At 35.9% G+C, this 23781-nt stretch overlaps 2 protein-coding genes across 4 annotated transcripts; one reads left to right on the top strand and one right to left on the bottom strand.

Moving 5' to 3' along the window:
• Positions 1 to 324: 324 nt before the first annotated feature.
• Positions 325 to 19309, top strand: LOC311078505 (nectin-3). The gene is made up of 8 exons (XM_084107324.1): positions 325 to 464; positions 1614 to 1677; positions 1918 to 1993; positions 3067 to 3396; positions 4302 to 4631; positions 13884 to 14165; positions 14497 to 14602; positions 18184 to 19309. Exons 2-7 carry the CDS (start codon positions 1642 to 1644, stop codon positions 14583 to 14585), a joined length of 1143 nt encoding a protein of 380 aa, XP_083963450.1. The 5' UTR covers positions 325 to 464; positions 1614 to 1641; the 3' UTR covers positions 14586 to 14602; positions 18184 to 19309.
• A 217-nt stretch (positions 19310 to 19526) lies between these two features.
• Positions 19527 to 22897, bottom strand: LOC311078506 (B- and T-lymphocyte attenuator-like; the record flags this gene model as incomplete). 3 transcript variants are annotated; one of them, XM_084107326.1, is made up of 7 exons in its annotated part: positions 19527 to 19662; positions 19749 to 19789; positions 19883 to 20011; positions 20154 to 20195; positions 20284 to 20613; positions 22611 to 22674; positions 22765 to 22897. In XM_084107326.1, the coding sequence occupies 7 exons, from the start codon at positions 22765 to 22767 to the stop codon at positions 19573 to 19575; spliced, it is 699 nt and encodes a 232-aa protein (XP_083963452.1). In that variant the 3' UTR covers positions 19527 to 19572. The 3 variants fall into 3 exon arrangements, with proteins under 3 accessions (XP_083963452.1, XP_083963451.1, XP_083963453.1); XM_084107325.1 differs by lacking the exon at positions 22765 to 22897 and having other exon boundaries at positions 22611 to 22695; XM_084107327.1 differs by lacking the exons at positions 19883 to 20011; positions 22765 to 22897 and having other exon boundaries at positions 22611 to 22695.
• Positions 22898 to 23781: the final 884 nt, after the last annotated feature.

Below are 23781 nucleotides of genomic sequence, written 5' to 3'. Positions count from 1 at the left end.
TTATTGAAAATAATTATAATAAAAAAAAAATAAAAAAAATCAGAAACTCGATTTGGCATTAGTTGGCTTTTCCAAATTTAAACATGATCTTAATTTTGTCAAAAGATGTACTAACTAACTAGATCTCAATCCTTCGTTTAAGCATGGCAAACTTTATTTTGAACGTCCTTTTGAGTGCCTGAACTTGACAAATGTATATTGGGCATTTTACCAAAACTGAGATGTTTTTGTACAGATGGCTCACACCACTAGATGTCGCTGTTAACTCGATAATTAGTAATTGCATGCTTCCATCCACTGAATGTCACTGGGCCTTTCTAAACACTGATTGCTATGCTTCCCACGATTGGATGGCCAAACTTCCTCACTTCCACTTCCATTCGTATCCCGAATCACACACATGCCAGAATAACTCCGAGGCAAAGGATTTACCAACACGAAAGAACGCGGCCATGCTTTGCAAGGTGAGTCGCATATTTTAAACATTGTACTGTATTAAAAATAGATTTATATGGTTTATTAGTTTTAGTTTATACAACTGTTTGTAATTATTTAATTTTCTTTTTAAGTTACAGGAATAATAATAAAAATGTGACTAGCCTACTTGTAGACCCATGCATAAATTCTAGGTTGTTTCAGGTCTACTTATGCAGTCTGCTCGTTCTTCCTCTAAATTACTCTAGTTAAGGAACTTTCAATGATATTTTCTATTATAGTGAAAGAGCCAGAAAGCATTATAGTCTTGAGTAATATTTTGTATATCACAGACTTTCATTCAAATCATTATATGCCTGATATAAACTATAGATCGATCCAACTACAGATCTATTTAATGTTTGTTAAAAGATGGTTAATGGATGGTATCATAAAATGTTATATATAATTTATCAGTTGTAAAACACAATTTAAAGCAAAAATAAAATAAAGCTAAGCTAGTTCCTTTTTTTCAAATGGGTTTCTAACAACAACAAAAAAAAGACAGCAATATATATATATATATATATATATATATATATATATACACACAGTATATATAAAAAAATGGCTCAACCGATCTTTCATTTGAGGTCAGCAGGGGCGTGTGGCTGCCTGGAAGTACTTGCCTGTGGCCCAGAAATCATCTGCCAGCACCACTCTTTATGTCTGTTTACTGGCAGTGTTTAGCCACAAGTGATTTTAATCATATAGTTTGTGTAAAAAGCAAGAGACGCTATTTCCTCAAGTAAATGTTAGTCTAGACAACAAAGTGTGAGTTTGTTACCCAAACTGTTGTTAAAGCGCCAGAAAGGTAATAAATCTTGACAGGATGCAGATGGTTAGAGATTTTCCTTTTCATGCCATAAATAAACCTGGCAAACAGTAATCAAATTTCAAAATAATCCAAAAATGCTGAATTGCACTGCGGCCCCTGAGAGTGCCATAAATAGTGCACTGAATCCTCAAATTCCACACCAGACCAGACTTAAGACAAATATTTTCCTTAAAGTCCGATTTAAACTTGATGACTTCCCTTACCAAATAGAAATATATCTGTTCACCAGAACCAGAACTTCTTATTTGTTTGACATCAGAAGTTATCTTATTTTTTTTCCATCTTTAATTTCTCTATAAAGCAATGGCTGTTGAGGAGCTGAACTGCTGATGTGTGGATTGTCTGCCCTTTACAAACCTGTGGCTGTAAGTATGCCATTTATTTTTTTCAGAATGTAGCAATACTCATCAAGGCGGTACTGGCTTGATTATTTGTTGTAATTAACTATGCCATTGTGAAATTTGTTTATGTAGAGTCTGCTTTAATGCACATGGCTAATACAGACAGTATTCTGGAAATCTGTTTGGTTAAACACTCTTTGTCTTACTTAAATATTTGTTTGGCCCATTACTTCATTGACCACAGTTAAAACGATCTTCCTGCAGGTCAAGATGAGTGGATCTATGTCTGCAATATCCCTGCAAGTCTGGGTGACACTGATGTTGCTCTCTCGGCTACAAGGTGCCTGTCCAGTCTCCTTTCTGAGCATTAGAATATATGAGCTCTGTCCATGATAAAGAGCAGGAAAATCTTTTAGCATCTACAGTAGTCAACATTTGAAGTGGATCAAAAAAGTTCATCAAAGTTGCCCTAAAACAAGAACGGGTATTGTTCAAAATTCATGTATAACTTTGATGAAAGGTTTTGATCCACTTCAAATGTTGCCTGCTGTAGTTTAAAACGTGGGTTCTTAGAAATGCTGTTTTTATATGGGTTAGATAAAATTGTATGCCAAAAAATTAATTTAGTGACTTTATATCATGTTGTGTAAACATTAAATAAAAAGTAATAACATGTTTACCTTACGCCTTCTTTACATGTGAGTGTACACATCCTAATCATTATTTTTTACAATTTTGGAGAGTTTCGCAACTTGACATTTTACAACCTTGACTCAAAGTCATGAGGGTCTGCAGGTGTCCCTCATGACATAAATGTACTTTTTAATGTTTTTTTTCTTTTTTTCTGCATGTTTCTGCATGTTGATTGCACCACTTGGCAGGCAATTTATATATATATATATATATATATATATATATATATATATATATATATATATATATATATATATATAAATTGTCTGCCAAGATTTGATTAGATTTGTGTATATATATATATATATATATATATATATATATATATAATATAATATATATTATATATAATTTATATATATATATATATATATATATATATATATATATATATATATATATATATATATACATACACAAATCTAATCAAATCTTGTGAAATCTAATAAGCAAAGTAAAAGATTACGCCAAAATTCTTAGTTTTATTTATTTTTTCTAATGTATTTCTTTTAATAGGTCTTTTTCTTCATTGTGATATCAGGACAGTTATATCACCCTGACTTTTATACATTACACCCCCTTAAAATAACAAAATAAAGTTGAATTCAAAATGTTAAAAATTGCTCATTAAAGAAGAGGTAGATGCATTTATTAGATAGCATATTATTACTTAATTATTTAAACATCTTAAATGATATCAGTTTTGTCGATATGTCCTAGGTAAGGTGCTTGCACCATCTCATCTGCAGGCGATGACTGGACTTCCCTTCATGCTGACATGCAATATTACAATGGAGACAGGGGAGGCTTTAAAACAAGTACTGTGGTTGGACGTGACAAATAAAACTATACTTTACTACGAGCCTGAGAAGAATGACCACACCACCAAAGATGGAGTCAAGCTTTCACAGCATACAGCAGGTCAACAAGCTCACGCCAGTGCCATCACCATTGGAAGAGCCGGGCCAGCCAACGAGGGCTGCTACCAGTGCCTTTTTGATGTGTACCCAACCGGGCAGCAGAGAGGAAGGACATGTCTTTCACTTATGGGTGAGGTTTGGTAATCTCTTTCAAACTTAAAAAAAAAAAAATACAGTATATAATTTAAAAATATGAATTTAAAAGGAAATATCACTCATCAAAGTGTCATCAAACAGAGGAAATGCTATTTTCTAGACCTGCACTAAGATGGTTTCATAATGAATAACTGTTATTGGTAACACAGTATCACATTGCGCTTGCAAGACATTGAAGAATTGTTATAAATAATGCCCAAGCAGGAAGTGGTGAGAACCACTTTTCTGCCTGGCCTTCTTTACTAACAAAAAACTATCATGAAAACCACAAGAGTCTTGATCAGATAAAAGCTGCCATAGGGTTAGAAATATGTTACATTTTATCAGCCTGAGTGTGGTTTAAAATGAAAGCAATGAGTGTATGCTAACTGTCACACATGGCTGTAGTAAAATAGCACACTAAGACGAGTAGCTCAAAAGGAAACAGTCTTTTTAATATAATCCACAGATGAACACAGGAGAAGCTCAGGGGAAAACACAACCACATGACATAGACACCACGGAACACATCACTGAGAAAACTGAGGGGTTAAATACTCACAGAGATCTCTAACGTAACACACAAGGCCTGAGTAACTCAATTAATGACTATAGAAACATACAAGGCAAGGAGAAACAGAAAACAATGAGGACTGAACCAAAGTTAACTAGACAGGTGCATAATCCTGACACTACTGTCATGCATAGTACAAGTATTCACTGCAACATGGTCTTATAGAAATAGTTCACCCAAAAATGAAAATTCTGTCATCAGAATGTTTTGAAAAAATAATCTCAAATAATAAATAATAAAAAAATATCAACACTTCTTTTGTGTCATACAGCTTTGAGCATGTAAAGTCTCTTCACTTTATTATATATTTTTTTTATTCCTTCCAGCAACTGTGGAACTGATGGACAATAAAACAGTTGTGAGTGGAAAGCCGGTTTCTCTTTTGTGCAAGTACATTCTCAGTAAGCGAGTCCAGCAGGTTTTATGGAAAAAAACAGCTGAGCAAGGGGACACCGCCACTGTTGCTTCTTACGTCAAGAATGACAGACCCATCGTTGAGACCCCTTTCAAGGGTCGGGTAACTCTAAATCCCTCACTTGGGCAATCTAAGCTCTCCATACACCAGGCTCAGACAGAAGATGAGGGCTGTTACACCTGCGAGTTCCACACGTATCCAGATGGCATCAAGAGTGCAACAGCTTGCTTGTCTGTTTATGGTAAGTGCAAATGGCAGTAATAACATAGCTTATAGACACATTTGTTTTGGTACCACTTTATGTTAAGTGTCCTTAACTACTGTGTACCAACATTTAAATTAATAATTTCATAAAATGCACTCATTGTGTACATACATGTTTTTACATTGTACTTATATTTAACAAATATCTTCATATAATTACATCTGTAATTATTTTCTGAAATTACATCTATAATTAGACTGTTGAACCGTCATAGGCAGCCGTGCACGAGCGCAAAACCTCACAACACCCACCCCTGTCGGTGATTGGTTGGAACACTATTTATTTTGGTTTTGAGTGGTGGTGAAACCAACTGTTTTTGTGTGCAGATTTCAGAGCCTAGGCTGCCTACAGAGACGCAGTTTTTTGACGGCATGCTTATGGGGCGGGCAGCTAGCGGATCGTTAGGAAAGATTAGATGAATGTGATCATTTATGTTTGGGCCTGAAATCGCTGATACAACCTTTAACTCACCCATACCACAAAACCTGTCCCACCTCAATATCAGCAAAAGTGTTTTGCAAAACAACATGAACAGGAAACTTTTTTTTTTTTTTTATGTAAACACATACTAGTTAAAGACACCCAATATAATGTGTGACCTTTATTTAGTAGTCTCTAAAATGTTTGGAATAAATCAGGAATGCTCAAACACACCTGTCTGGAATTTTTAATTAACCCAAATCCTTGATTATAAGGTTCAGGTGTGATTTATTAGGGCTGAATGCAGTTAGATCTCCAGTAACCAGATTGAGCACCCCTGAAACAAATTCTTGTATTTCTGTATAAGGGTCAATGCCATTTTTTGTCATGATCTATTAATTAGTTCAAATAAAAAGCACACTAAAAATGCAATTCATAAAATAGATTGAATATACCTCTTCTATAAATGTTTTAAAATTCGGAATCAGTATAAATTTTGATATGTTATCCACAAGGATGTTTCTAAATAACAGTGCCACAGAATTACGCCGTTACAGCTATTAAAGGCACATACATTTCACATTTCACTAAATCACACGTGTGGGTTTGGAACATTTTCACACGTATGCACAATATGTGAACACGTGTGCAAATGGAAAATTAATGTGCTTTTTTCCGTAAGGGTTGTTTGGGTATTTCACAGCCCCTTTTGTCTGTCTTCCGGGTCATACAAAGGTTTTTAAGTGTATGTCTGAGTGGGTGTATGTGTAAGAGAGACAAAGTGCAAGTGAGGAAGGAAGATAATATGTTTGTGTGCGTGTCGTTCACATTTTGCCTACATTGTTGTGACCAAATGCTCCTACAAAAGGTAAAACCTGAAATCAACTAATAAAGAAACATACTAAATATAAAAGACAAATTAAAAACGAACAATAGAAGTCAATGACAAGCCTAGAAAACAGATAAGTAAGAAGTGTTAATACCACATACCAACATACCAACATGAGAAATTTTGAAGACTGTCTTGGTCGCTCTTTTCCATGCCATCACAATGTATAAAGACTGAAGACTTCAAGCTTCAAAAAGGATGCAAAAGAGCCATAAAAGTATTATAAATGTAGTTCATCTCAAGGTCTATATTGCAAAGTCAGAAGCCATGGGATAGCTTTGTGTGTCAAACATACCAAAATGTAATTTTTTTTTAACTTTATAACCACTGTGACTGAATCAAGTTGTCAGATCCGTCCAATTTGTCCAATCCGTCCAACACTTTAGTTTAGAGTCCAGTTCTCACTATTAACTAGTTGCGTCACGGTTGGTGGCTGCAATGTAAGCGTACGATGATGAAGATACTCAAATAGAAGTTTAATCCAAGAATCAAAACAATAAACAGGAGGGCTTAAATACACAGGGCAAACAAAGGAGCTGACGAGTTAATTAACGAGGGAGAGGTGAATAGGATGAATCAGTGAAACTCATGGGAAAAATACGTTAAAGGAAAACAGGTAAACAGACACTGAACACAATGAAAACAAAGACAAAACAGAACATAACACTGACATTACTCATCCCTCCTGGAAGGCACGACCTTGTGCCAAAAAAGTGTACAACCGGGGAGGGAGGGGGGCTTCCTGGAGTCGTGGCAGGTAACCAGGGGAATGAGGGCAGGCTAGGTAGCCTCCAGGATGGTACTGGTAGTATAGGAGACCAGGGAGGTGCCGGCAGTTCAGGGAACCATGGAGGCGCTGGCAGTTCAGTGAGCCAGGGAGGTGCCGGCAGTTCAGGGAGCCTCCATGGCCTTGACCCGGGAGCTTGGCTTGGCCACTATGGCTGGGGACTCTCCGGGGCAGGCCACTGGGCTGGAGCAGACTTATGGGCTGAAGCGGACTCTTGAGCTGGCTTAAGGTGGGCATACACTGTGCAATGTCTGTGCGATTTCAGCAAGGTACCTACTCACACTGAACGAGTAGATCGCATGCGATGTAAAGCCAAAGCTCAGGATTTATGTGCTCACACTATACGGTCCGAACGCTGAGCTGCGACTTGACTGCTCACACTATACATGTGAAATATGCGCGAATCAGCGCGATAAACCCCCGTACCTATAGACGATATCATGTATCCAGAGATATTGTCAAAACAAGTATCAGCTATCAATATCAAGATGATTTAGCATTTCCAATTTATGTATTAAAATAGTATTAGTATTATTGTATTATTATTATTAGGGAAGGCCTTGGCTACTTTTATTATTAAATTGATAGGCTATTATAATTAATATGCCACACAATAATTTCATAGCGCATCACCGCATAACCAACGCGCTGTGAGGATAATAAAATATTACAGAAGCTTAGCTACTCCTCATTGAAAATTGTCTAAAACATTTAGGTCGATTACAATGAATTATAGGCATACAATTAATTATTAACAGTCTATAATATGTCAGAACACTGCAATAATTAGTCAATGAAAATTAAAAACAGCTTTATTTCAAAAACATTGTTTAACAAATTAATAAAAGAGGCACGGTGTAGATACATCACAGGTGGTTTGGAAGACATGGGTAATGGTTAATCCATTTTGCAACACGAACTGGAGGTAAGCAACAGTAATTTGTAGCTAGTTTGAACTACAGAACTTAAAGATCTCCCTCTTTTCGTTTTCTTTTTTTTCTTTTTTTTTCGTTGCTGCAGATGAAATGGTTAAACTTCTGTTTTCGCGCAGGCGCAGTGAGGGAGAAAACACTGAGTTTAGGGCAATCGGTTCATAGCTTTGCTTCAACTGTGCGTTATAGACCAGAATTTCTAACATGCCAGAAATTCATCCGACCATCTGATTGCTGGTCAGGAGAGGTTAATCGCCTCTCGTTTCTCCCTGTACACTGCACGACAAACGACGCACGACAAAGCTGAAAATCAGCCCGACCCGAAATATAATTCGGCTCAAAATCGGAGCCATTCTTGATTGAGCCAGCTCATGGGCTGGAGCGGACTCTGGTGTGGGCTCAGGGACCAGAGTTGACACTGGAGCAGATTAGGGCTGGAGACGACACTGGAGAGTGGACTCAGGGGCTGGAGACGACACTGGAGAGCGGACTCAGGGGCTGGAGACGACACTGGAGAGCGGACTCAGGGGCTGGAGACGACACTGGAGAGCGGACTCAGGGGCTGGAGACGACACTGGAGAGCGGACTCAGGGGCTGGAGACGACACTGGAGCAGACTCAGTGGCTGGAGCCATTATGGACAGTAATGCTCTCTTGGCTGTGCGCTGGAATTTCCCTCTCAAGAGCAGGCTTGGCAACTTTACTCACTGTAACGAACTCGGAAATTTCTATCACCTGAATGGACTCAGAAACTTCAGTTGTAAAAAATCCCTTGTGTGGTCCTCGAGGTTCTGCCTTGCTGTTTTAAGCAGAGCAATTGTACTGCTGGCAAATCCATATTTGAGTCCTTGTCTTTGGTCCTGTATTCTGTCATGGTTGGTGGCTGTAATGTAAGCGCATGACGATGAAGATACTCAAATAGAATTTTAATCTACGAATCAAAACAATAAACAGGAGAATTACTCGATTGAAACACAACCACACACACACATTGAAGTTAAACAATACAGGACAAAGAACTAACTGAAACTGAGGGTTTAAATACACAGGGCAAACAACAGGGCTGACTAGTTAATTAACGAGGGACAGGTGAATAGGATTAATCAATGAAACGCATGGGAAAACTGGGTCAAAGGAAAACAGGGGCCCGTTCTTCGTACGTCGCTAACTCAGTTAGCTGGATTTGATTGTTGACGATGTGGCATGATCTTGGATTGTTTGGTTCTTCGAAGCTCATCCGGGACTTGCTGTCATAGCAACAGGTCCGTAAGCTTAAACCTGCTCGGGAGCAGGCTTATTTCATGTAAACAGGATTAGACTGCGGCTCAGCGGAGCTGACACGGGAAGTCCAGCGCAGAGCGATGGTGCACTTTCTGAGAAAGGTCTATTTTTTTTTTTCTCGTGACTCGTGAGATTGTCGTTTACATTATTAAATTGTTGGAAATGCACATTTATTTTCGACTTGTCGGAGTCGGGATTTAACTACAGCACAAACTGTTTGCATTGCCCTAAGATTATTTGCGAGTGGCTCTTTCCTTCTATTGGAGATGCGGAGAACTTGATGGAAAGTGCTGTCTGTCGTGTCATTCGGAGTTTACCTGGCGCTTTTAGGTTTTTTGTGGCATTTCCAAGCCACTTAAGACCCAATGTTGTAAAGCAGTTTTTTTTTAAAGCAATTTCTTTCTTTTTTTTAGGCTATCATAATTTTGTATGAAGATCATGCAATCATGACCATGCCGATTACAGTAGGCTGTCACTCAGGCTTCACTAACGTGATTGGTACCATAGACTATAGGCTACCATAGACTGCCATCAAGGCCTCAATGAAGGGGATTATGTGAACAGAAAGGGGGTTCACAATGTAAATGTGCAGCCCAGTTACTATTGGGATTCTTAATATTCCAGATTAATAATATTATATCAAATAAAAAAAAAAAAATCTTCCATATCACAAATGTGAAAGCAAAATGGCCAGGATCTGTGCATGACTTAAGAATTTTCAGAGATTCACATTTATGCACATTATTTGAAAGTGGTAAGAAAAGTTCCACAATTAAATATCAAGCTCACTGTATTACACACACTTATGCTGATCCTAACAGAACAGCATTTTTTCATAGGTGATTATGACATGTTCCTGCAGACAGGTGTTTTATGACCCCATTCCCTGACCCAAACCAGTTACAATGCAGCTCTAGCCAGGACAAGGGCACACAATGAAATGAACTTTGGCTAACTAAAGGGAAGATTTCAGTGTCTGAAAAGTCTGAGGGTTGCACACCTGACAGGGCCTGTGACATTGTTGCATGTGCCATATTACACAACATTGCCAAAAAAACACTTTTCATTAAATGTTTAATAAAAGACAAATATAGTTTTATTTCAATTGTTCTTTGTAAAGAAAAGCCAGTGGTCAAGTGCCTGCAACAAGAGATATTAGACACATGCCTCATGCAACAAATAAAAAGGAAAAGTTGGCTATACACTGCCCACCTGTAGGCCTATGTATCCTCTGTGTGTGCAGACTCTTCTGTAGGCCTTTCTGTAGATGTGGAATCCTGCAACTTATATTGCAGCCATAAAGCATACAAGTATAAATTCAGTAAAGCTATTTATGCACTTGCAGGTAGGCTAGTTCCTCCATATTACAGTTATCTGAGAGGGTTTATTCACTGTCCAGTGCAATAGAAACAAATGGACATTACAAAGTCTTATACTTTCTTTCCTTTGGAAAGTTAGAAAATGTCCACTTACTGCACATATTTCAGCCACCACTTTCTTGGGAACAGATACAAGTGTTGGTGTATTATGTAAAAGTGCACAAAAGAGGAAAACACAATGTCATTACAATGAACTACACTCGGAAAAAATGTGAACAATAACTCAAGGCAAAATATTTTTACATTAACATAAGTTTATCAGTTTTCACTTTCACAAGTCAAAGCAATTCATCATTACTTAAGATTTAACAGTTGAAATGACTATACGGCCTTAATTTAAAGCAGCAAAAATTATTTTACAGTGTAGGCTACTAAGATCTTTTCTATTTTTTTTTCTCAGCCTTTTTCTTGGTTGCTTTTATAAACAGACAACCATTTATTTAACAGTGCCTTTTATAAAAGAGACTATAATATAACTAAAAATGACCATTATGTAGAATATTTTTGTACTTCACTTTTATTTGTTCCCATGTTCTAGTGTGGTGACTGACATTACAATGCACAAAGTAATTATGCAATTATTAAAATACAAATATATAGGCTAATAAGTGATAAAAACATCTAACATGGCCACTTCTTACGGATTTAAATTGTCCGCTACTTTTTGCCAGCCCTCTCTCCTGGCTTTTGCAGACTTTGAGGTGTTCCCTGGCGTTTTGATTAAACATTAAAATTCCGAATAAACTTCGACTATCTTGCTCTGCTGAGGAGAAAAACTGTGCGCGCTTTTTGGCCACGCTGAACAGCCAATAGCAGCGTTGCTGATCAATGTTTCTACTATCGATACATATCCCCTTTTCAACCAGCGCATGAACGCGCAATTATCTCAGATAACTCAATCCAGCGATACTAATCATACCCGGCAAGTGTGTTCGAAGAACCGAGTTAGCCAGATCATGATTAGCACGATGATATCATCTTAGATGTGTCATTTGATCTCGGATGTAATAAGCAACGTACGAAGAACGAGCCCCAGGCAAGCATAAACTGAACACAATGAAAACAAAGACATTACTAGGATATTGGCTGTTTATTAGTACAAATAAAGCACATATTAATACCTTATTCTGCATGACCATATTATACATCCCTTAATCCTACTCAATATCTAAACTTAACAACTACCTTAACTCGCTGTTAGGAGTCTACTGATGCAAAAGTCATATTTAAAGGTGGGGTAAGCGATATTTGAAAAACGCTGTTTGAAAGTTGGTCGGCCGACACAACCAGACACAACAACAAATGTGTAGCCAATCAGCGGTGGAGGAGAGAGAACGAGCAAGAGGGTGATTTGAAGAAAGTCTGTAGATGGCTGTGATGGCTGAGAGACATTACAAAAGAGAAAAGCTCATAAAAATATCACTGGAATATGAAGGGTTATGATCAGGAAAGAGCTTAAGGACCCGCGTTAATATTAGTGAAGCTTTTCAGCACTGGAGAGTGCTAAGCGGAAAGGCCTGCTAACAATGTTCAGCAACGACTTTAAGAAATAACGTACTGCACCTTTAATAGTTAGAAAATAGTGAGAACTGGACCCTAAAAGTGTGACCAACCTCTTTTATGAACATAATTAACTGATAAATCAAAAAGATACAATTTGGACACTACTGGTGCATCCCAATTCGCATACCATAGACTATATAATACTACTAAATAGTATTCGACAAAAGAATTAGTACGTTCCAAATCATAGTATGTTGAAATGAGTATTCCAAAGATACCCGGATGGTCTACTATTTCCGGTCAGAATCCGAAGTGCAGATCGATGCACACTCTAACGGCTAATATTGCCCACAACCCATTGCGCATTGGATGAGGATTCGATTAGAAATACAAACGAGTAAAAAGTGTTAAAAAACGACAGACATGGAGGATGCGCGAGTCCGGCGGTTATGTAGAGAGGTTTAAATAAAAGGATTTGAGTGATTAATTATCTAACCTGACGAAAATGTATTTATTCAATGTTGTCCACATTATATTTAATCTGCAGCAGCATTGTGAACTTTTGTGAACATTTCTCTCCAAACGGTAGGAAATTAAGTTATATTGAATGGAGGATTTTAACTGTGACAAGATGATTGACAGGGCAGTTTACGGTTACAGGATGCACATAACTAAGCGAAAGAGTGGTCCGTTAAAGATGACGGAGTAGTATGTCCCAAAGCTTGTCTACTCTTTTGCTACACACTCAAAAGTATGTACTTTTTTCTTCACAAAAAGAGTACATACTTTTAGGGCGTATTATAAGTAGGCGAATTGGGTCGCAGCCTACCTCTCTCTTGGTGAGCACGCCAAAGAGAGTCAGGGCAGAGGTTGTGAGAATCGTATGGACCACATTTTTTATGCTTTTTATGACACTTCGGGTAAATGACAGAATTAAAAAAAATTGGGTCAACTGTTACTTTAATTTGATGGATTAGTTCCTTGTTCACTCCAAAAATACTAGATTTCTACAGAGATAACTTTTGCTCAGTAGCGTTTCCTGTTTCTATGCAGTATCACAATAAATAACAGATTAAACATTCTTTATCTCATGCAACTGTTTTACAATGGCGATTTTTACAGAAAGGGATGTTTCTCTGTTGAAAACATTCTTTTCATTGCAAAGTAAATTCTGCTTCGGAAGAAAGCTCACAATCAGGAGCTGACACTAGTTTAATGCTGGGCTGTGACTGTAGTTTAGGGAATAGTTTGGGATGAGGGCCAGTGCGATTACTGTGTCTCTGTTCCTCTAGAACAGAGCTCCACTGTGTTTGCTTTCTCTCTGTTGATATTCCCCAAACAGTCTGGCTGTTGTCACCAAAAAGCTCTCACAGCCACAAAAATAAAATGGACAGAGCCTCACTTTCCCCTCATCTTGTCATGGTTTGTCTCTTTCTCTTTTATCTGACTTATGTCACAGAGTCCCTCTTTGATGGAGTCTGCCGCAGACATGACCAACGTCTGACGGCTTGTAATCAGCATAACAACACAAGTGCTTTCTTTTGTCTTCTGAATGAAGCTACCACTTACAATACAACAACAGCAACAACAACAAAAGTCAACAAGACCAATACAGTATTTGTACTGGACATATTTGGCACACTTTGGACTGTTGTAAGGGTTCCCAGCTAAGGATAGATCCCAACCAAAAGTTCACAAGATATCTCTACAGATTTTAAGTCTGAAGATTAAAAAAAAAAAAAAAAGAAGATAATAATAATAATTAAATTAGGACTGTAAATTTAACAAGAATTATTGATGCAAGTGGAATCAACAGACAATACCATTTAAAAAATGTCTCTGCAAAATACTAATTTTGAAAATGGAGAAAAAACAAGTTAAAGATAGATATATAGCCACATAATGCTCAAGGTTTTCATTTACCACAACTATGTAATGTCTTTGAATTAATTTGGGGGCTTTTTCTTAACACTGTTTAAAGGATTATAATGTTAATGTCTTACTTAAATATGTAATGAACTTCATGTCATTTTCCTAGTCCTACCCAAACCTGAGGCCAGTTACGTCACCGTATCGCAGGGCATTGTTGAGGCGAACTGCTCAGCTGTGTCACGTCCCGCAGCAGAGATCTCTTGGAACGTGGAGGGACATAATCAAACCCTGGGCCCTGCCGTGACATCATTTTACCAGCTAGGGGACGGAACCACAATGGTGGTCAGTTCCATTCAACTGCAGAATGAACTACTGGACGATGAACCTGTGAAGTGTGAAGTTCATCATCTGGGCCTTGGGTCTGCCATCTATGTGTCTCTGAATAAACGTGAGTGAAACTTACTCGACTGTTTAGGGCTATACTATATTACATTCTTCTTATTTTTGTCTGGTTTTTTTCTAGACCAGGGGTCACCAAACTCAGTCCTGGAGGGCCGCTGTCCTGCAGAGTTTAGCTTCAACCCCAATTAAACACACCTGAACCAGCTAATCAAAATCTCACTAGGCATACTAGAAACTTTCAAGCAGGTGTGTTGGAGTTGGTTGGAGCTAAACTGCAGGACAGCGGCCCTCCAGGACTGAGTTTGGTGACCCCTGTTCTAGACGGTTGGGAATATTCTATTTATTTGGTTAATGTGTTCTTGTTTGTTTTTTTACAGCTAGGAACGCCCATGTCATTCTCATTTCAGCCAGCTGTGTGGCCCTTGTGCTGCTCATATGTCTGTGCATCTGCCTGAAGAGGTGCTAACTTCACCTGCTGATATGGTCAGTACAGCAACACAAAAATGTCTGTCCACTTTAATATCGTATTTCACATCAATTTAAAGTCACTATGAAATCAAAATTGACAATTCTGTTTTTTTTTATTATTTTTTTTATGGAATAATGCAGTTTTTATTATAAATGATTTATCCGTGCACATCATTATTTTTAAAAACATTTATGTTCCATCATATGAATCAAAAAAACTTCCCCTCCATCTTCTCTTCTCTGATGACTTGTTTACTGACATGAGGGCGGGACAACCTGTCACTCACATGACATCACAGCATACAGCAAACCACAACAATCCAATCAATTCTTGATGGACAAGATCAAGTCCCATCTTACCATTTGACACGGATATATCTCACAATATAAGGAAAGACATGACTTTCACAACTTGTGTTTCATGCCAACTTTAATGTTTTTAATCCCAGAAAATATAATGTGCTTAGAATGTAAGGGTGAACACATAAGAATATAGAAGATCACATGCAAGAATAAGCACAGGAAGAAGATATCCTGTGGCTTTTGACACGTTTTTTGACATGGGGTTAAGCAGCAACTTCAGAATAAATGTAGCTTTGAAATATTATGATCACAGGAACATTACCAAAAGCTGGTGACTGGTAGAAGTAAAATCAAGATTTATATTTATTGTTGAGGGCCACTTTGAAGGACTGAAGTATTTTGGGCGACCATTTAATGCATGTTCAAAATAGTAAAATGTATAAACAAATATATTCATAATATATAAATACTTTTTAGCTTTTTATATATATATATATTGTCAGTCCATCCTATTAAAGTTAAAGGCTGACTATTGTAAACAGAATCCCCCAGAAACCTTTTACAAAGGAGATAATGAAAACAGAAGCTAATGGAGAAATGTATTGTCGGAAATAGAGAGAGAGAGAGAGACACCAGAGTGACTCACTAACCTCTCACTCCACACAATCTGTCCCAAGTTTTCCTTCCTGCTTCATTCTCTTCCACTTTCCTCTCTTAGAATCTGCAGGTGACCCGAGAGGGTAGAAAGGAAAAAAAAGATCATATTTGTTTTATATTTGAACCAATACAGCTACATTCACACTGGCTCTATGGATAACAGAAACTCAAGACCAGACATACGTAAAGTCTACATCATTCTGTTCAGATTTTGTTCAGTGAGCTGTCCTTTTATTACTAATTTCTGCCCATATTGACTTATAACCAGTTAAGTGGCCCTAAATCTATTTTGTTCTGACTGGTTTATAGTTTGAATCTTATTGCATCAGAAAGTTGCACTAAAATATGTTTTGTTTTCAGATAACATGTATGAGTAAAGTAACAAAGATTACTAGTGAAACCAAAGCCAAGGGCGAAGTATGTTTTACAGAGCCACGTTTATCTACAGAACCACAGGAAGTCTTAGGAGTTACCACTTCCTGTCTTTTGCAAGAAGCCCTCTCAGCCTCATCTCATGATTGATGTCTTTTGAGTTGCCATCAGAAACAGGAAATAATTGTTTATAAGCATCATATCATCTCCCTCTTTAGTTACTTAAAGTGCTTCTACAGAGTCAAAGAAATTGAAAATGATTTGTGACAAACAAGAGAGGGGAAGAGAGTGACTGGAGATCATTTTATCCAATGGGATTTGATTGAATCATGAAAAGTTGGTGTTAAAGGTGGGTGAGAGTGGATGTCTGAGTAGCTATTTGGCTATTATATTTTGATTAAAGATCATGAATAAAACTTTTCCCCCCTTTGGAATAACATGCTCTGATGAATCATTCACAATAAGAGTTGTACTGTGATTTAATTTAGATTTAATGTTGACTTTTAAAGCATTTGAATCTCGTTTAAAGCACTCTGATCTAAAAGCTACAATCCATATGGCCCAAAACTATGTGTTGCTGCTCCTGAAACATTAGTGTCATATAATTTGTCTGAAGTTTCCGGAGGAGAATGGGCTCCCCCAGTTGAGCCTGGTTCCTCCCAAAAGTTTCCTCTCTCATCATGTAAACATCTTTGAGCTTTTTCCTTGCCACCTTCGACTTGTTCACTAGGGGGCATTAGGCAATAAATGTTTCTTTGAAACAAATTTTTTTTTAAAGGGATAGTTCGCCCAAAAATGATATTTAACCCATGATTTACTCACCCTCAAGCCGTTCGAGATGCATATGTCAATCTTTTTTCAGACAAACACATTTTCAGTTATTTTAGAAAATGTCTTAGATCTTTCAGTGATTATAATGTGAAGCAATGGGGTCCACCTCATTCAAGTCCCAAAATGTGCATGCATCCTTCACAAAAGTAATCCATCCGGCTCCAGGGGGAGATGGATGCTGGCGTATGACGTAGGACGTAGCGCAGGAAGCGTTATTTTCGTTTATAAAGTTTTAAATATGTATATTTTTACGACAAAACCGCACGGATTACCCTCAGAAGGCCTTTGTTTATCCCCCTGGAGCCGGATGGATTACTTTTGAGAAGGATGCATGCACATTTTGGGACTTGAATCAGCTGGACCCCATTGCTTCACATTATAACCACTGAAAGATCAAAGACATTTTCTAAAATAACTGAAAATGTGTTCGTCTGAAAAAAGATTGACATATGCATCTCGAACGGCTTGAGGGTGAGTAAATCATGGCTTAAATATCATTTTTGGGCGAACTATCCCTTTAATTTGATCAGTATTGTAAATGTATTGTGTGTAAAACCTCCTATAGCAGTGTATTTTGCAGAGCTGTTCATCCATTGACTTCTCTGAACAGTGGAAACATTGTGGCTCTGTGGTGTGTTCAAAATGCTGCTCTTCTTGTTTGAGCGGCAAACCTCTGGCTCAATCAGTAGCATCAGTTTGAGCTGGACTATTTGTAATAGTAGAGATTTTACTAGTTTGTACAAAGAGAGGTAGACAGGGAAAGGAAAAGTTAATCAGCACATTTTATAACATCTTTATAACATAAAAAACTAATATACTAGTATAAGTAGGTGTATAAGACCAGAAGTGTGTTTGTGTGGTGTAGTGTTCTCAGTTAAAGGAACAGCCTATTACAAAAGACTAAGCAGATGGAAAGTGAAATTCAACACAATGGTTTTTTTTTTCTTTTCTTTTTTTTCTTGTTTTGAATATTATTTTGATTAGAGAAGAAAATATTTTACACTAGTAATATAAAAAAAGAAGCTAATTTTCATTTTAGAAGTAGCACCTGGGGAAACTCCTTTGCTTAAACCAAATGAGTGAAATTATTTAAAATGATTCTTCATGCTCATAAAATCATTATGGTAACAGAAGACAAACTTCCATGTTGTCCACCTCAAAAGTAGTTTATTTTTCCATTCTTTTTCAGTATTGATGTAATCTCATGGGAGACAGGAAAAAGGCTCAACTGGAATAATAAAATAATTTTGTGATTAGATCATTCAACCCAACCCTGTATCAACTTGTGATGGAGAGCAGTGAGTAAAACATTAGCTGTTGGAGTTTAGCTATAGCTTTATTTGTGGAGGTTAGGTTGAACACAGCAAGGGCTTTTGGCTGTGTAATTCTAGGATATTAACACTTGTCAAATTGTTTCTTTTTTTTTTCTTTAGCCTGACTGAAATGAAAAGAAATGCTGCTACGTTCAGATGTTCGTCCTGACCAAACAACTGTGTGGCCTCTTTCTGAATCACAGACGATTCTAAGTCAACGTCTTCTGATATAACTGATATTCAGTCTAACAGTATAAAAACAAACATTTAATCTCAACACATTCAACACTAAATGCCTTATTTATTATAGACTGTATATTTTAGTAAAGCATTTTTTTCTTAGCCAAGCTGTACTAAATCATACTCTTACAAGTTAACTAAATCTAAGCTGACTTTCTGAAAGCTGATATTCTGTAACCATATAAAGTAAATAAACAGACAAAATGTTATTGTTAGATTTACAGATGTTTTGATGTGTGTAATAAAAATAACAAATTTTTATCAGGGGAAACACTCTTTTAGACATGAGAACCCTTTTGGCTTTAGGTGCGAAGTTAATGTCTTGATGTTTGGATTAAAGAGATTAATAGTATTACAAATATTTTCCCACTAGAGGAAAGTACTCTCATAGTTTACAACCCGTGTCATTCTGAAATGATTCTGAATATTTCCATTCCCATTCCCATTTCTATTTAGACCTCCATGTGTTTTGTACAGTATAAAGTTCTCTGAAAACTTTGAAATAATAAAGTAAACATGCACTTTGTTAATCAAACTGTGTGTCACTGTCGGTCAGAATATACTGTATTTAAGTTTGCATTGTTAAAATAAAAAATTAGGTGATTCAGAGGTAGAGTTTTCATTCACCCTCTTAACATAAAGGAAATAATAATAAATAAAACCTTACCTGGTCTACAGCAAAGTTCATAATGTTAATAAGTTTTGCAAAATGTAGAGTATTTGCACAAGTTATATTTTTCTTAAAAATTATGTTATGTATCTTAACTCTTATCTCTTTCTGAACACACTGGTCTTGATATACCCATGATATACATTTTATCTTTTTGTGGATGGTAGATTTATATCTTAATCATCTAAAAGCAAACATTGTACTGTAGCATCAGAGCCAAGGCGTAGCTGTAGTCCACTTGCTCTTAGTAAATAATGGTCATAGTGCTCCCAGGGATGCATGTTTGTGTTTGTGTATAGGTTAAACAATATTTTCTTAATGGTTTTATATGGAATTTATTAAATAAAAAGTTTATAACAATCAGTGATTCGCAAATAACAACAATACAACATATCTGAAGCAATTGTGGAGTAATATCTTCCACGGTATGTCATATTACTACTACAAGCAATCAGAACTGCGATATATGAACTGAATTTCTGAAGTATTTATGGTCAGATCACAAAAAAAAGTTGTTTCAAAGGCCATATTACATTGCCTGAAGATTCAGAAGCATTCAAAAGAGCATTCTCTTCTTCTGATGCTGCAGGTATAGTTTCCTAGACACGATATATGACAGAGGTCAGCAGGTCTGAGTTCAGACAGAGATGAGGAGGAAGAAGCAGGTCCATTTTTTGTGTTTTTATCCACTGTGGAATTGGAAACAGGGCATTTATTAATGTATTATTCAACAGATATGAAGAGTTCCACCGAATAAAATTAAAACATTTGATACCTGATTTTTACTTGCCATGTCTTTTCCTGTCGATTTTCTCCCTAAAAATGTTTTTTTTTATTTTTTTTATTTAAATCATATGATCAAAAGAAAAAGTATAATAAAATATTATTTAAAGCACTCAAACCACTCACCTTGGCGTCTAACAACATAACGTAATATAACAGCCATAACTATGAACACCAGCCCCGCTATTCCAGTGCAGATGTACACATACGGCCAGAGCCACTGCAGATCATCATTCAGATTTGTATTCACGTCACCTATTATTTGTAGGCATTAGACTATTTAATACCTGCTGTACTTATCAGACATGCACTTTGACTTTAGAAAACATATCAACTAATCGGCAAACAAAAAGTTGAGTGTAATATCATGTGTGGTAATGGTATTATTAACCCTTACTTGTTTTGCTTTGATTGTGTGAAATCACATCCTCCTTATTTACTGAAAATATTTAAAATACACTTTTATTATATTTACAGTTTATACAAGTAAATATTTACATTGTACTAGTGAAATAAAAGATACTTACCTGTTACAGTGACATTAATGTTATGGCTAACAGAGCTGTCACCTTCCTTACATCTGTATAAACCTGCGTCCTCCATTGAGATGTTCAGGAAAATCAGGAAAGCCATCCCTCCATTCTCTGACATATTCTTCCACTCAGTTTTTATGTAATCTGAGTGATTTAAATCATTACAGCCATTTTCATAGATTTTGCACCATGAGACTCGTGGGCTCCTGTGACATCCTTGTTGAGATATAGCACAGTTTATCTTCAACTCTGTCATAACACGAGCTCTAAACACTGTGTTTCGTGACACCCTGACACTTTGGACACATTGCATCTCCTCAAACCCTACAAGAGTAAAGGAAAACAGGAAATCAATGCATACTGGAGATGAAGATCAAACAGAGGAAGAACTTTCAGTAACACTTTATAATAACGTTCATTAATAAATCAGTAATACACATTATTTAATGCTTAACAGATCATTAGTTAATATACACATAGCTAGAAATATAAGATAATGTGCTTCTTAATGTTTACTAATGAACTTATTAGACATTACATAATGATTAACAGATCATTATTTTATGTAAATCGAAATGCTTATAAATGTCATAAAATTTCATAGGATAATGATTTCGACAGATGGTTTACAATGATTAAAATCTTTAATTAATAAATCATTAACAGACATTATATAATGCTTAACGGATCATTAGTTAATATATATTCAAATAGCTGAGATAACTTGTTAATGTTTAAATAAACTTATTAAAGATTACATAATGATTAACAGATAATTATTTAATGTAAATAAATGCTCATTAAACTTAAATTCATAAAAATAGTTTAATTAGTCATTTTAAGCACTTCACACACTATTAAACTGGGACCAGTCATTATATTGTTAAATTTTCTCTTGAACATCCGGATCAATATAGCTATAAAAGATACAACTTTTTTTTGTATTTATACATTTGTAAATGTAAAAAAAGTGCATTAGGTAATACGCTATATGAACTGAAATTTTATGACATTTTGTAGATTTTCAAGAATTGCATGGTCGTATAAATTTAAAGTTTAACGTCATTTGTAAACATTATAATTTACATTAAATAATGATGTTAATTAATGAACTGTTTAATAAGTTCTAGTAAACATTAACAAGCATATCATATTTCTAGCTATGTGAATTTAACGATCTGTTAAGCATTATATGTTTAATCATTTATTAATGAAAGTTATTATAAAGTGTTACTATCTGAACTGACATCCTTCACTAAAGAAAACTGTGTAAGATAAGAAGAATTTTTTACACAATCCTTACAAAATTCCTGTACAATTAAAACATTTCAACTACTAAGAATGTTTACTGGTGTTAGCAGTAATAGGAAACATTTACTGGACACATTTCAACCTTGCATGTTTCTACAAATGGTGAAACGCTCTAGTCAAGTCAAGTCACCTTTATTTATATAGCGCTTTTTACAATACAGATTGTTTCAAAGCAGCTTTACAATGATAACAGGAAAATAATGCAACAAAGTTTGTGTCAGGTCTAGAAGAAAATAACGTCATAGTGCAGTTTAAGTAAGTTCAGTGATGGTTCTACCGATAATGTTTAGATTTTTTTGGTTGCACTTTAGTTTAGGGTCCAATTCTCACTTTTAACTACTTGTTATTAGCATGCATATTACAAGGATATTGGCTGTCTATTAGTACTTATAAAGCACATATTAATACCTTATTCTGCATGACCATATTCTACATCCCTAATCCTACCCAATACCTAAACTTAACAACTACCTTATTAATAAACCGTAATTAAGAGTTTATTGAGGCTACAGTCAAAGTTAGTTAGTTATTAGTCAGAATTGGACCTTAAACTAGTGTGATCTTTTCTTCATACAGGTGGATTTAAAACTGATATTTACCACAGACCCTCACCCACCACGTCCATTAGCGTAATGCAGTGCATTAATATCTAAGAGGCTTTATTTTGGCTTATTGATTATTTGGGGTATTATTAATTCTAAGTCATAGGTTCTTCATATAAATGTTTTATCTAAGAGGGGTTAATTATTTATTTGTGTGCATACTGAAATATCTAAAATATAAACAAAAATGCTGTTATTCAAGTCTTATAACCAAATATTTACCAGCATATATACATTATAAATAAAATTATAATTTTATATAATAATTATATATGATAATATTACATTATTATCTGTTTGTCTGTTATTTTTTCCCACTGCAACAAACAGCATTTCACTCATAACATTATATTTAACACATTTAATGCCTCCCAAACATTATCAGTCAGAGCAGATCTTAATACTTACGGTTTGTGTTGCCGCTGACACTAAGCGATAGCAGTAGGAGAGAAACGGCAAGGATGCAGATGATCTGGAAGACACAGTAGCCCATGCATTGTTGAACATCTCTTATCACAAAATGTGTATAGTTATACAAAAGTATGTGCTGTACGTCTCTCACCATCGTCTATTTTCTTGTATTTCTTGATTATTATGTCTTCTCCTCCTTGGATCATAAGTGCTTTTCACCTGTTGTTTCTCTGCATTTATTTTTATACTTGTTAGTCGGCTTTGTGTCTGTCTCTGTCATGGGCGGTTCTAGACCACTGTAACTGGGAGGGCCAGGCAGGGGCCACTTCTGCTTTTAGGGGGTACACTTTAACATTTATCTTAAGGTTTTGTCATAATTTACTCACCCTCATGTCGTTGCAAATATGACTTTCTTCTTTTGAACATAAAAAAAAGATATTCTGAGAAATTTCTCAGGTTTTTTCAAGTTAATGGGCACGAAACAGTTTGGTTAACACCATTCTTCAAAATATCATCTTTTGTGTTCAACAGAAGAAAGAAACCCTAAATTTGGAGCAACATGAGGGTGAACTAACACTTTAACCTATTTTCAGGATTATTGAGAGTCATTTTGACTGGGTCATGCATCACTCTGCAATCTCTACACGTGAATTAAAGTAATTTCAAGTTCATTTCGGTGATCTTGTATTGTGTGATAATGAGCAGTGAAGACATAACACACTTAATATAGGCACTTTTCTGCATCTGTATACTTGACACATAACACAAAACAAATTGATAACAAAACAAACAAATCTGCTGTATAATCTTACAGATGGTCCTAACACAAATCAATTTAGGAAAATTAATTTATCTGTAATATTATATTATCATACATGCTTACTTTATATAAGCAAAACTAAAGCATTTATTTTACATGTTATGTAACCTACATCTGTTCTCTGATAGCGGACTCATTGCAAAGTTTGCATAGTCATAATGATAATAATAATAATAATAATACATTTTATTTGTAATGCGCCTTTCTCAGACTCAAAACGCTTAAGCATTTACAGAACAAAATAATCAAACATGGAAAAAAAAATACACAGCTATAAATTATAAATTAAAAGCTTGACTAAAAAAATGTGTCTTAAGAAGTTTCTTAAAACAATCCACAGAAGCAGCA

The sequence above is a fragment of the Abramis brama genome, assembly GCF_963993115.1.
Source record: "Abramis brama genome assembly, chromosome: 2".
Lineage (NCBI taxonomy): Eukaryota > Metazoa > Chordata > Actinopteri > Cypriniformes > Leuciscidae > Abramis > Abramis brama.
The sequence above is the reverse complement of the archived record's forward strand: the minus strand, read 5'-3'. Positions and strand labels throughout refer to the sequence as shown.

Coding starts and splice junctions, on each gene's coding strand:
- LOC311078505 (XM_084107324.1), top strand. CDS start 1,642: ATGTGTGGATTGTCTGCCCTTTACAAACCTGTGGCT. Junction 1,994..3,066: donor GTTGCTCTCTCGGCTACAAG/GTGCCTGTCCAG, acceptor GATATGTCCTAG/GTAAGGTGCTTGCACCATCT. Junction 14,166..14,496: donor CTATGTGTCTCTGAATAAAC/GTGAGTGAAACT, acceptor GTTTTTTTACAG/CTAGGAACGCCCATGTCATT.